The 15416-nt window shown below is 42.8% G+C and overlaps 1 protein-coding gene across 1 annotated transcript; it reads left to right on the forward strand.

The window, feature by feature from the left end:
- Positions 1-707: 707 nt before the first annotated feature.
- Positions 708-15416, forward strand: LOC142967857 (pre-B-cell leukemia transcription factor 1-like; the record flags this gene model as incomplete). Its single annotated transcript, XM_076107463.1, has 7 exons — positions 708-968; positions 2911-3101; positions 5033-5168; positions 6645-6804; positions 9111-9223; positions 9906-9995; positions 12280-15416. Coding segments are annotated over 7 exons (1044 nt in total), but the record flags the coding sequence as incomplete, so codon positions are not given.

Here is a 15416-nt window from a genome sequence, read left to right on the forward strand (position 1 = left end):
TGTGAATCCCGAACCCTAACACTAACCCTCATAACTAGATACTGTATGTCGTTGCATCTATGGCTGCCACCTGCGATCATTGTCCTTATACATTTCCCAATTAATCAATTAATCGCTTGTATAAAATTTCCTCAAGTACAAAGTGACATCTTTCAACGTCTTGCTTTGTCCAAAGCACGAAGATATTGAATTTACAATGAGATCAACCAGAGAAAAGCATCAAATCCTCACAATTGGAAGGCATTTTAGCTTAAAAAATTATTTAAAATTCACTCTTTTTTTGGGATCAAATCATTGATTAATCGTTCCACCACTAATTAAATCAGCCATCCAGTTAATATTGCACGGTGAATGACGCCGGAGCTTTGTGTTCTGGGGTTAATTACTGAGCCTAATGCTATGGATGGAGAATTAAAGATGTATACACACACAGAGAAAACTAAGTTTAGCCAAAACCGAGGAACAAAACTTCATCATCAGCCTCCGAGTTGTGTCTCCAGCAGGAAGAGCTTTACCTCGTTCCCTTTTAATACACACACTTTACACTAACGGTCTCTGCTTGTGTGTCTTTCTTTGCTACAACATACTGCATCGCTCACACCGAGCTGGTGGATGCGGTGGTTGCAGCTCTCCGGCTGACAGCTTGTTACGGCGCACCGCGCCACTGTAGGCGTGACCTTTTCACGACTGACCTCTGACCTTCTGCTCTCACCACAGTGCTGAGTATCCGCGGCGCCCAGGAGGAGGAGCCCCCGGATCCCCAGCTCATGCGCCTGGACAACATGCTGCTGGCAGAGGGCGTGTCCGGCCCGGAGAAAGGCGGAGGCTCGGCGGCGGCGGCGGCTGCAGCGGCGGCCTCGGGGGCGGGAGCGGCGGCGGCGGACAACTCCACGGAGCACTCGGACTACAGGGCGAAGCTGACCCAGATCAGACAGATCTACCACACAGAGCTGGAGAAGTACGAACAGGTGAGGACAGCGGACCTGACCGAACGAGACGCACTAATAATACTGAGTTAATAATCCTGATAGGACTTTTTTATTGCGTCTTTTTGTCTCCAATTAAAGCAATGCCCTCGTCACAGATAATAGTAACAGCAACAAAAGTACTCCAACATTAATGAAGTTGAGGGACTATATTAAAAGTATTGAATGATCAGAACTGATGCAGCAAAGACATCCAGACTTGGAGAATACTTATTCCATCGTGTTAGACCGTCCTTGCCAAGTAAATCCAGAACCCGAAAGACCTTTCATGTACGATGATATAAAGAAGAGAAAAAAAGCAAAGGTTTGACCCTTTCTGCTTCCATTATTTTCTTGATTAATCGACCATATTTCCAGGGTTACCTTCTAATTCTTAACGGAGCTCCTCCAGAGCCACAAAAGATAAACTACGACCGTTTTCTTCCTAATTACAACACAGACAACAAGCTTTGTTTCAGTCATAGCAGACATTTGTCTTACAGAATACAACAGGAAGACAGAAAAACATGTAAAACAACATAAAAGTGACGATGGGGTGCTCTTCGCCTATAAGAGTCAGTTGATATGAGTGTGAGAAAGAATAAGAATAAATAAAAACAAATGATTTAAATCTGTGGACTTCCCTGCATCACTTCATAGTTCTTGGCTAAATGCTTAGCCATTAGGGCGTGTAATGAAAGCCAAGCATTTACAGCTGAAACTATTTTTCTAAACGTCGATCAACAGGACAATAGATCGGTGACTCTTTTAATAACCGTTTAATTCATTTTTCAAGTCAAAACACATAAAGTTCCAGCTACTCTTTTGCGAGGATTCGCTGCTATTCTTTGTCTTATTTGATAGTATCGTGAGTATTTTAAAGTTGTTGGGCAAAAGAAGACACTCTTTGTTGTCACTTTGGCTTTTTGGAGAATTGTGATGGTCATTTTCTTTCACTTCCATCTCGGCATATGTTTTGCCAATGCTTTTGTTCTCCACGCAGCCTCTCTTTAACAACCCAAAGATGCAGTCAGAACACTTCACATACAAAGTCGGTTAATGGCTGTTTTGACATACATTTCACAGACTGTTTCTATCTTCGCTGAGGCAGGATCAGCCTTAAATCAGGCCGCAACCCTTTGTAGATTCAAATGTTTCCTCGACATGTATCCCTCTCGGTAAGAATTCCCTTCAGATTGTGTTCTCAGCCCAGAATAGTCCAGCACATGCAGTACGCTGTGTGTCTCTGTGCGGTTTCCAAGTATAGTCTTGAACGTCTGTTGGAGTTGATTTCCTCTCATCGCCTTCATAACCGATGAATTCATGACAATGGCGTCCCTTTCAGATGCATGCGAGTAAGACAGATGAACACGCAGATAGACAGGCACAGACACAGCCTGACACGGCTAAATCCAGAGAGAGATCGACGGGGAGGAGAGGAAATAAAGAAGAGGAGACAGTAAGAGACGCGGAGTCGGGAGTGTAATATCGTGGCAGATTCACGCCTGGTGTCACACGGGCTGGATGAATGAAAAAAAACGTTGTGGCGTGTTCCTCTCTCAGGGTGGCTGTGCTGTGAAAGTGCGCCTGAGAAGAAGGAACAGCTGTCATTGGTTCCTCTCAACACCCTGCCATCACCACTTCTGTTAAATATGAAATATATCAGCGCTCATATTCCCCCTTGGCTCTGAGAGAGCTTGCCCCAGAACTACATTTTTTTTTCCTTCTTTTTTTCATCTGTGACTTTTAAATACTGTAAGACATTGTGTGTGTGTGTGTGTGTGTGTGTGTGTGTGTGTGTGTGTGTGCGCGTGTACAGATGTGGGTTTCTGCAGTGGTAGATTTGATACGGCCACATTGGCTACATTAAAGTCTTACTGTTTTTTTAATATTTATTCCTGTGTGTTTGTGTGTTTATGTGTGTGCACGTGCATCCTCCTCACAGGCGTGTAACGAGTTCACCACCCACGTGATGAACCTGTTGCGGGAGCAGTCACGCACGCGGCCGATTTCGCCCAAAGAGATCGAGCGCATGGTGAACATCATCCACCGCAAGTTCAGCTCCATCCAGATGCAGCTCAAGCAGAGCACCTGCGAGGCCGTCATGATCCTGCGCTCCCGCTTCCTCGATGCCAGGTGTGTGTTTCCTTTTGTCACCGTGTACAGTGCGCGTGCGTTTCCGTGCGCGGGCCGCGCTCGTAAACTGCAAAACAACCTCCCGGGTTTTAACAAACGTTGCCAATCATCATGTCCTTCCCCTGCTCGGCCTGATATCCATATGAATGGCCTTTGTAGGAGGCCTATCATGCTATAAACATGCTGTAACACATGCCGTTATGCCACTTACACACACACGCACCGGGCTGGTTTGCATCTACGGATGCCATTTGGACCAGCATACCCAGCAACGCTGGCCAATAAGAGTTCACCGCGTGCTCCACAGCGCTAACTATTTCCCTTTTTTAATGTAATCGCTTGTTCCTTTTGATGCACGCTTTGGATTTGCATACATTTCTCCGAGGATAAATGTCACTCAAAAGTCTGAGTCGGAGGCATAACATTTAAATGAGGCATGCGCTCCCTTACAAAGCTCCCTATCTATTCTCTTGCAAATGATTGTGGCGGTGCGGAGGGGAAGGGAGAGGGAGAGGAGAGCTTTCACTGGTTGAGAGGCACCGCCATGCTCGGCGCCGCTGATTAATCTACTGGCTGCTGGAGCTCACGCTGTGCACATTTGCATATTCTCAAGCAGGCTTTGGAGTGCGGGACAGAGATTTTAGCACAAATCTCCTCACCGGTGGATACATGCACAGAGATTTTACAGGGTTCCCCTGCAGCTTATGCAAAGCCCTCTTCAGATGTGGCACATGCAGACATGACCTGATAGGTGCAGGAGATGGAGGGTCAGTCAACTCGTGGGCATCGGCATGTGATATCTGTCTGCTTTAAAAAGGTGTTAGTGTGTGTGTGTGTGTGTGGGGGGGGGGGGGGGGGGGGTTCACAGGGTTCATGTGAAAGCTTTGAAAAAATGTGTGTTAGTATTTCATGTGTGATCAATGCAGCCGTGTTCCTGTGCTGCCATGTATTTAGAGCATGCTGGGATATAAAGGATCATCTGTGTGTTTACTATTAGACACAGTCAGTCTGTACCTTTGAAGTCAAAAACAATGCTGTTGTGATACTCGCTTTAAAGCTGCTCTAGTTAGTATGTTTGCATTAAGCAGAACATTACAGCATTGTTTTGGTTTCATCGGTGCCGGATATTTTTCTTCCCTTTTCAAATGACGTTATGCGTCTGCCAGATGTGTAAATAATATACATCTGTGTGCAAACCTGTTCACCACAACAACTTCACATGTCAGTGTTGTGCGCACAGCTTTGTTGCGCCGCCACCAAGTGGCCAAAAAAAAGGCTGCAGGTTTAAAGAATATAACAGAATATTATTTTCTTTTTAACAAACCACAAACCACACAAAGTACAAGAACTCTCTAAATCTAAATTGTTAATTTATTTTAAATGTAGAACCATCTGACCAAACATTTAATGTCAACCTAATGTACTTTACCTTTCAGTATATTGTGATCTGAATACGTACACCAATAGCTGTGTTCATCATTACTTCGTTTTATATATATATATGATTATCTAATTAGCACAATCTTTTCACATGTTACATCCAGTAATAGTAGATTTTGAGTAGAATATAATGGCCCTTTTTGTGCTGTTATTGCTCCTGACACTTCTTTTCAGTTGTTCATGAACAGCTGTAGTGAAGCAGTTCGGCGCCAAATTGTTCTCTGGAGTCCTGACAAAGTGTCTGAGAGTTAACTGCAGCTAAATGGATACGTTTCTAGTGTGGCAGTAGTTTTCAATAAGCTAACAATGTTCATCCAAAGCAAGACCAGGGAGACCTAAAGAGACCCCAGTATTTGAAGACCAGTCTACTATTAAGTTAACATTTTAGTTAGTAAAAAAAAACACACCGCTGCCCACCCTATGCCGTTGTGATTCATGTAAACTGGCCTCTGCTCCTGTTTTTAAACTTGCTGATGCTGTTTTTTTTGCAGACGGAAAAGACGAAACTTCAACAAACAGGCAACAGAGATCCTGAACGAGTATTTCTACTCACACCTCAGTAACCCTTACCCCAGCGAGGAGGCTAAAGAGGAGCTGGCGAAGAAGTGCGCCATCACAGTTGCCCAGGTACACCACAGATCAGTGCACGCCACACCACATCACCTGTAGGAAAGCCACTGTTACAGAAGAGCGAGACAAACGCGAGTTCCGTTCCGAAAGCGGCTGCGAGCGTCTTGGCAAGTAACCTAATAATACGTTTTCTGACTGTCATTGGTACAGACAGCTCCTCTAATCTTTCAGCGGTACCTTTCAGTGAGACAACAAAGGACTCAAAGTATAAATATATGCCATGTCATGAGTTTGTCGTTTTGTAATTCAAACCAGACAAAGCTATTTTTGACCAATGACTCTTTGTTTCTATTGAAGTAACGCAGGCTAGAGACAACACTGCTGTCAAAGCTCTTATCTAATCATAGAGTGGAACAAGTTTTCTTATAATACACAAAATATACAACAGCCAGAGTTAGTAAAAGTACTTCTGTGAGCTTTGACACAACGGATATACGTAGATATAATCACTTCTTTTTTCTTTAAACAATACATTTCTTAGTTTCACAGGATTCTAAGTTATTTTGGCTACTCATCAAAACATTTGACAAAACTATTAATTGATTAATAAAAAAAAGACCAATAGGTCAATCAGTCATGAAAATAACCCCACTGTATATGGAAGTAATTAGCAAGACCATTAGCCTCTGAAAAGTAGCACTGCAGCCATTTGAGGCATGAGCAGTGCAATGACCGTTTACTATACATCTGGCAGTAACTTACCAAACATCTAAAGACACTTGAGATGTTTGTGCCGTTGCTGCTGACAAGCAAAAAGAGTCAAATATTTAGGCACCTTGTTTTTTTTTTTTTTGTTGTTGTTTTTTTCATCTTTGCATTCTAGCGCTCAAGTTGTTACAATCCCGTGAGAATTGATAATAAGGGAAGCAACGCCAAGGTAAACAGCAGTTTGTGTTTTGAATCCATCATTTGGGAATGGATTGTTTTCTCAATTGGTTTCATTAATTTATACCCAATGATTTGAGGATGCATCTGGGCCTGATTGTGGAAGCTGCTCGGCGGCCGAATGATTTGTAGACTTTCCGTTTCTCGGCCATAATAAAGGAGATGTTTACCTACTCTGTGTATTGGAAACTTTGCAGGATTGATTTGGTTTTCATTTTAATGTTGTTTATCATTAGCGCCGGGATTACCCCCCTGGCGTCATCTGGGAGTCCATTAGCAGTAATGGGTGTTAGCGGATGTTGACTGATTGGTGCGTGCGTGAGTTCTGATGATAGCTGCAGTCATGGTGACATAATGAGACTGTTATTGGCAATCATTCCATTCTGGCACTAATGTGGATTCGCAGCACCAGTCTATGTAGCCCCTACCTCTCTGCAGCGTTACATGCCATTAAGGCTAAGCTAAAAAGACTACCCTGACATCCCTGAATGCTTGCCCCCCCCACCCTCCCCCAAACAAAATGTGGAGAGGCTCTGTGTGTTGAGATTTCGTGAGCATTAAACTACCCTCTCTTGTTTGTCTGCTCAGGTTTCCAACTGGTTTGGGAATAAAAGAATCAGATACAAGAAAAACATTGGTAAGTTCCAAGAAGAAGCCAACATGTACGCTGCGAGAACTGCCGTGAATGCGGCTAATGCATCCTCACATGGAAGCCAAGCAAATTCACCCTCAACTCCAAACTCTGCAGGTGAGACAGGAAGTCCCTGGCTCTGATCAGCTATTAGACATGTACCTCCTCTCTGTGCATCACTACAACTAAATAACCATTGCAGTATATCAGTCTGAGGCTATTTCAATGCTGGTGCTGGGGTTTTGTAAGGAATGAAGGAATTAGGACTAACAAAAAGGCCGTTCTCCTACAACGGAGTATGCCTATCACCTGGTAATGCACCTTTATTATACTGAACGGGTCACCTTAACAACTACAAGTACACTTCTAGAGCAAAGCTGTGTCAGAGATAAGCCAACCTGAGCCCCATGCCAAGTCTCCTCTATGCTTACTGTCCTTTTGTCTTCAGCCTATTCTTCATGTTTGACTATTTAACTCTGTATTCATCATGTTCTGCTGTACTGACATTCAGAGGATAGGTCTGGTGATTTTCTGTCCTTCTTTTCTTGTTGTCAACAAATCACATAAAAAGACAAAATCAACAATAACTGACTCTACTAACAATTACTGCCTCCTACATCTTCTTTCTCTGTGCCATAGAGCTCTGTTGTTTTCCAAAAATGAGTGAAAACAATCAATGAGCCATACTGTTAAACCAAAAGACCAACAACATGGCCACTGGTTTTTTATCACATGAAACACAATCTCACATACATGTCATGTAAATAGTCATTAACACCAAATCCGTGTTAATAGTACCCTAAATATTCATTATTTTTTGCTTCTGTTTGGGTAACATTGCAAAAAACTACAGCACCATTTAGGAAATTCACATAACCTTTTTAAAACGGAAACTATATAAATATGACCCAAGATTTGTTTTCTAAGTCGTAAAGTCCTTAATTTAATTAATTCATTTTGGTCTTTTTATGAGACTTGTTGACAGTAACAAAAATTAATATTGCTAGCCTCATCTTTTAAAGCCACAGTATTTTGAGAAGGTTGTGTATTCAGAGCAGGAAACATGTTTAGCCTAGCATGGAACAAGCATGGGAAGCAGATGCAAACAACTAGTTTAGATCCATAAAAAGTGAACAAATGTGCTCTTAGACCACTCCAAAACTGATTTGTTTACATTGTTGTATCCTGTTGAAAGGTTCCTAGCTAGGCTAATCACATCCTGAGCCGACCACTGAATACTTAAAGGTGCTAAATTACAAATTCAGAGCATATCTAGGATTGAGGGGTTGCCTCCACACAGTCCTCAACATGGCGACAGCTGAGCCAGCGGCAAGCAGCTAACGATGCTAACAGCACCAACAGCGCAAAACAACAGACCAACTACGTAAACAAAGCACAGAGAAGCTCACATTACAACACAGAATATCACTCTGTTGCCTTTTTTATTCGTATTTTTTTATAAGAATATTTTTTTTCTGGTTTAAGAATTTCCTTTCGGGATTAATTGAATAAATATTTAAAGGTCTATATTACTTTATATTAATGAGCCAGTCAGATGAAAGGCTATCTACATAAATAAGAAAATAACACAATAATATCGAGAGCTGTACTGGATAGTTCAAAGCTTCTTTCATAACGTCGACATCCCAATTCTAAAATCAACATTTAAATGCTTTTACTGTTGCATGTCTATTCATTGTGTTCGAACTCAGTATTTGTGCACAGTTGCAAATAAAGATTTGGCTATACTTATTTTATTAGCATTATACATTTTTGTAGAATTAGTTTCCAGTTGTGGCTGCTTAGCATTGTTTCTGACTGGTGTTGAATATTAATATTTTTAGTTGCTTCATATATTACATTCTAAAATGGCTCAACACAAAACAATCATAATTTGTATTTATTCATGAATTTCATAGGGTGGGTAAGCTGTCAAACAGGGTGAGCCTGCACACATTCAGAACCATTGGTATATCTGCCACAGCACTACTCCACCACCACATCTTTACTTGAAACTGAATTTTGAATTAAGCACATTTAACTCTGAAATGAATCATATTAATACTCTAAACTTGGGTTAGACAGCAAGAAAGTTCATTTGGACCGCAAGCTAGCTTCGCCATGAATAACCTCTTAAGATCACTAACAGGAATTACTCGCTTTTTTTACTGTTTTGCGGTAAAACAAAACGTATGCTTGACACAAACGCCCTTTGTGTCGGGCTACAGCTGTATCTCTTCTGTCCTCGTGTGTCCATTGGTTTCCTCTAAAATGGCTGCATTGCTCTCATCTAACAGAGCCTGTCTGGCTGCTAGCTAACCTCTGCATGGCGCCCCTCCAGGCTGCTGCCTGGACCGGCCAACTTGCTTACGCTGCTTGCCCTCTGTCTCTCTGTGATGCGACTGCTCCCTCTGTCCTTTCAGGTTCTGGCGGCTCTTTTAACATGTCAAACTCTGGCGACTTGTTCATGAACGTGCAGTCTCTCAATGGGGACTCGTACCAGGGGGCTCAGGTGGGAGCCAACGTGCAGTCACAGGTAGGGCCGCGAGCTGCACAGCAGATAATACAGGGGCAGACCCACCGCACATCCCAGTAGACATTTTGACTTGTCACGCACAGGTGTAATGATTATCATTCATTAGAAGTAGTCGTATTCGAGTAATATCATAACCCAAATTCAGTCCACTAAGCTAGTTCTACAGGCGCTACATGCCATTTGTTAGCATTTGGTTCCGCTTGTTAGCAAAGCCCTACAGGTGTAACATTTTTGAGCTAATTTGAGGCTAGCAATGGTGGTAGCCATCTTGGAACAGTCTCAAGTAGGAATACTAGCAGGTTTGGACCTAAATGGAACAGCGCCATAATCCCTGTTGGCTTTCCTGCTATGGCAAGTTAAAATGTCCGTTGTGAAAATAAAGGGCTATACAGGCTAGTACTGGCTCCACCATACAGCGTCTTCACAGAGTCTCAAGGGCAGGCTATTTCTCACATTGTGTTCACCATGTGAATAGTTTTTATTCTAACAAGCAGAAGGCTTTAGTTTTATCCTCATCGAGTTCCTCTTTTGTTTGATTGGGCTTTGTCGTCTCCAAGGATATACTTGCAGCAGTGTGCCCTTGTTGTCCCTCTCGTTGTCTTGTCATCCCTCTCTCTTTGCTCTTGAGCTTCCCTTGTGTTGACTCTGACCTTGCTTTGTTTGTTGTCTCTGAATGTTTCAGGTGGATACCCTTCGCCATGTTATCAGTCAGACAGGCGGATACAGTGAAGGACTCACAGCCAACCAGATGTACAGTCCGCAGGGCATCAATGTAAGGATTCTGTTTTCTTCTTCTTCTTCTTTCTTTCTCTCCCCACCAATTATTTCAAAGCCATGGGGCTCAGAATGCCACTTAGCGGGACTTGTCTCTGCTCCATGGTCACCTAGTTGATTGCCTCTGTATAGCCCGCGCCACGGGCAGGCCGCTGCCCGCCGAACGCAGGCATGTGGCCGGCCACACATATGCGGAGCCGCCGTCTGAGCCTGTCACGTCGGATCAGGTCCACCGCAGCACCTGCAGCCAAGTACAGTCAGCCGCGAGCAAACTGCACAAACAGGTGACACCTCCTGCACTGGACTTCAAATCCCCTCTGACCACCTGACCCGTGATTAGCAGCCCTGGGGCCAGAAGCTCCCACTATAGACAACGCCACCGTCCCACTAAAAATAAAACCTCACGCCAGAGGAAACAACTCCTCGTGTGCCATAGGGCTGCGTTCCCCCTCGTGTTTGTGGCAGAGTTCGGAGGGGGGCGGGTAGGGGTGGGGGGTTGGTTGGGGGAGGGGGGTTGGTCGGGGCGCTGGCGGCTGCAAACAGTGGGGAAATTCACAGCGACAAGCCGTGTCGTAAAGGGGAAAATCGATAAGACAGACACAAGGAGAGCAGAGTGTGGACTTGGGACAGCAATCCAAGCGCATTGCTCAGATCATGTTCCTGCCACACTAATGGCCCTGACAGCGAGCCGCGCTGAGAGGACGAGGACGGTCACAGCCGCGGCTGGGCTCCTCCGCTGTCGCCGTCGTGCCTCAGTGGCCATATGATAATCAGATGAAATGTCTTCCCCCCCCCGTACAAAAACATGTATGTGTATTCAAATGGGCTTCCCGGCTGCCTCGGAGCGCACCCCCGCAGCCAGCTGTGCTAGCCCTGAGAGGCCGCTAACGTATGCAGGCCCTGTTCTCTCTCAGTCTTTTGACCTCGCAGATACGGTTCTCCTTGGACGCCTGCTTGCTCTACCACATCTTACACTGCCACAGTGTGCTGTGTTATTCACTTTCATACCCTGTAAAGAAGCCCCGCAATGCATAATGTAAGAGCGGGAGATGTGTCTCTCGGCTGTTCGCCTGTGATTTATGTAGCTAAGGCTAGTAAGTTACGAGTTTTGGCCTCACTGCAATATGCACTCCGCAGTCTTGTTTGATAATGATATTTTTCCAAGTGGCGGTAATTTCTGTCAAAGTTGTCAATCTTGTAGGCGATAGCTAAATGTCATCTCAACCTTGTCTGGCTTGTTTAGGTCTTTAATTCAGAGGAGCTCCAAATGATGCTACTATTTTATTTTTAAATTAAAGAAATAACTCTGAAAAATGCCGCTGCAACAGCCTTAGATATCTCACTCTGTGTTTTTGTTAATAATATACATGCTGCATCCAGGAAAATAGTTTTCCAGACATCTGAAGACAGATTTTATGAGTGAAGAGTTGAGCAAATGACGAGAGAGTTATAGAAACTACCTTATCTGAAATATAACAAAATGACTGGATAATGACTGCGCGGATACATAATGCATGCTGTGGATGATTACAGCCCTGATTACAATTTTGAAACAGGCAAAGTCAGACATCCTTCGATCTGACCCCTCCACTTTATGATTACACACTACCGTCTGACATCTTAAATCACAGGCTTTTTTTCTTTTTTTTTTTTTTTTTTTTTTTTAAATGAAAGGCTGTCGAGGACCATTTCCAGTTATTCTGATGGCTTTAAAATGTACTATTAATATCCTAAATGTTCTCTAACAGCCTGCCTCCATTGCTCTTATTGTATGTTAATTCCTGCTGTCAGCGTCACAATTAGTGCACATGACGTTGATTGTACTTGTTTTGTTTCGGGGGTCTTTTCACAAAATTCACATATATTATTCATATTATTTAAAACGCAAGTGACAGGAATTTATGTCAAGACAAAACCTCGCACAGCTTCTCCTTTCGCAGATTTTTTTTTTTTTTCATTATATGAATTTAAGTGTGCGGTGTATGACGGGACGGGGACTGTAATTCACTCCCTTTCTGCTTGGCTGAAACCATGATTTTATATTTCTTTATGTCAGTCGTGTTCTGAAATATTAGCTGTAATTCCAGCTCGGTTAGCTTCTCCTCCGATCCGGGAGGCCATTTGGCTCAAGGCTGCGTATATCCCAGCATTCCACGCTGCGCTCGTACACTACCTTGCCCTCAGGACCTTCATTCGTTGTACCTCACTGTGTTGTGACCTGGCTGCATTGAGTAATGAATATGAAAGTAATGCTTCTCTCCCTTTTCTTTTTTTCCTCTCAGGCAAACGGCGTCTGGCAGGATGCTCCGACCCCCTCGTCAGTGACTTCACCCACAGAAGGACCCGGAAGTGTACACTCCGACACCTCCAACTGATCCTCCACCCTCACCCCTCCAGCTTCCTCCATCACTGCAACCCCCCCCCCCCCCCAGCCCTCCCACCCACATCCCCTAAAACTTAAGATCAATCCCCATCAGGACTGGACGTGACGTACTGTATGTAGTCACGCAGCGGGACACAGCTGGGGTCTGGGATGACATTTACAGACAAATGTTTCACTTTTCCTATCCGGACTACCACAGCATCGTAAGCAGCCTGTGTAGGGGACTCACATCCACACTTCAGTTTGTACAGTTTCCACTCGATGTCCATGTTGCCTCTTTGTATCTCTCTTATTATTATTGTTATTATGTGTTCACACAGTTAGCAGCGTAAAGCCCCACGTCTTGTAAATTGAAATGCTTCCACACTACCTCGATTCGACAACAACACGAGAATATTTCTTCGGTTTTACAAATTTTTATAATGATTGGAATTTTGCTGTACACCTCAGCACGCCCTGTCGTAACACCTCTGTCTTTATTCACAGAGCACTGTGAACTCTGTCCACAGTGCCAGAGTTCAACCCTGGAGGGGGATTTTGATACAGTTACGTTTTTATGTCCTTCCATTTTCCACCCCATACTTTGTAAAGTATTATTATTATGTTAGTCCAGTCATATTAGTCAGGTAATAACTCGATTTATATTCAGAACTTCTACAGCAGACAGTGACATATAAGGCATTTTATATTTTATCGCCAGAGAAGCAGGATTTCTGCTCATCTGCAGTACAATAATGCAAAGAATTCACAATTTTCACGCAAGCACTTAACAAATGGAGCGCGACTCATGAAGATATTTGACGTCCTGTCGTGCTTGTTGGCTGCAGCCGCCATCTTCAAAGAAAAATTGACCTGAAACACTAAATCAACGGCATCAGGATTAAAGCATTAAAGCATTAAAATGCATTAAAGCACAATAACACCTACTGATTGATCTCAAAAGGGTAACATTTGTAAATGACGAAGAGTAAACAACACAGAGGACATTTTTAACATATAGGAGTGGCATATGGAAGAGAGTGCACATACAGTATATGATCAGTGTGTATCAGTAAGATCAATGTAGCCAAATACTGCTGGTAACCAAATCCAAAACAAACAAAAAAAATTGCATTTCAGATTTGAAGGTGCCATGATGTTGGGATTGAACATGTCGCATGGCCTTTCTCTGAATTCACTTTTCATTTGTGGAATTATATTTGTGGGATAATCCTGAGAGCGCGATGGTGCATTCTGAGCAGTTTTTTGCGTTTGCGCTCAGGTTTGTGGCACAAATACAACTCCATATGCAGTCAGTGCGGGAAAAAACGTGAGGTTACTTATCCCGTAACCCCTGTTCTATGATAGGAAAGTAGAATAGTTGAAAGAGAACTGCAGCATTTGCATTGCCGGTGTTAAAGAGTCCATTCAATTTTTGTTTTTGATTTACAAATGACGTTAAAAACGTTACACCCTTCAACACAAACCAATCCAAAATGTGAAATTAAATTTGTGACCTCTGTTGTATGTACAGTATAGTATGTGGTCGAACATGTATACGAGATATCATTTGCATACTTTGATACCAAAAAGAAGGCAGAATTTGTATCCTCTACATTGGCTTCAGCTTTATCGATGTTTTCTTTCTTCCTCTTTTGGTAGAGGATTGGTTTTTAGGATTTTATCATCTACGGTACTAGCGAGCATCTCATCGTGCTCTATACTCTGTATTCAAAGCCAAAAAAATGCAGTTGGAATACAGAAATGTTTATATAAATTAAAAATGGAAACAAATACACTGATGGCACACAAATCCAGATAATGTTTGGATATATTTTTATGTCTCCATTTTGTGAAAAACATTTTTTTCCTTTCATTTGATATAATGTTGGCTTTGCTACAGGATTGTTTCTTTTTTTTTTTAATGCTACCATTATATGTGAATTAGCCGAGGAATGCTCTATATACAGTATGTAGATATGCACCTTTACTGGTTTTGATTTTCAATCTTTTGATTTTGGACAGCAGCCATTTTAACGCAGCCAGACGGAGTTCCTGTTGGATTTAAGGCAAAGTCCTCCTCATTGTTTTGTACCAAGACCACCGACACAAGCCTGCCTCCAAGATGGCTACTGTCTGAACGAAGGCGACGTGAAAGGTTTGCATTAACCTCGCCCTTGGTATTGTTTTTTAGCTTAACCGGACCCTCGTGGAAAACAAAACTCAATCCCAACCAGTCGTACAGCCTGAAACCACAGGTTGGTTTTTTTTAACAGTCGTCAGTGTGTTTGTATTTATTACACATGTATGAAATCATGGATGTTCCAGAGCTACTGCGTGGAAATCAACCACGGCATGATCGCACCAAACAAAACTCACTTGGATCATTCGGGGCGGCTCCCCCCCTCGACTCACCCTCTCAGAATAACAGTCGAGGGGGGTGGGGGGGGGGGGGGGGGGGGGGGTCACCGTTGAAGAGACCTACACAGAAACCTGCCTCAGTCGTGTCTCCTGAAGTCATTGGAGTGAATTGACAGCACCGGCCGGCCATGCAAGGCAAACATAAGAATTGTTTTTGCACCCCTCGAAGAAGAAGAAGAAAAAAATAATAATAATTTAACTCTACTTTTCACATTGCCTGTCAAATATTATCGAAGCTTCATGTGATGATGCTTTTTAGTTTTTTTGAATATAAAAGGAAAAGAGACATGAAAAGAAAAACGAACAATTTGTAAAACATGAAATGTTTTATTTGTTGCATGTCCTTTTTGTTCTTCAATAAAATAACGTACTGCAGTGTTTTGAATGTTAACTTCTTTTTTATAAGGATTTCAGAGTGAAACCGTGGAGCCTTTTTTCTTGACAGGTTTGAACTTTTAAGATCTCTGCGTATGTAAAAAAGGTATCAAATGGAAAACTATTGTCTTTTTAATTCCAATTCAAAACCTGTTTTTTTCTGTGGAGAAAAATAGCTGAAAGGTGTAGGTTTTACGGTCTCTTAATTTGTACTGCCGATGCGTATCCCAAATAAATACTTTCTTCTGTTGCATAAATAAA

The sequence above is a fragment of the Anarhichas minor genome, unplaced genomic scaffold, assembly GCF_050575085.1.
Source record: "Anarhichas minor isolate MPS153535 unplaced genomic scaffold, ASM5057508v1 ptg000039l, whole genome shotgun sequence".
Lineage (NCBI taxonomy): Eukaryota > Metazoa > Chordata > Actinopteri > Perciformes > Anarhichadidae > Anarhichas > Anarhichas minor.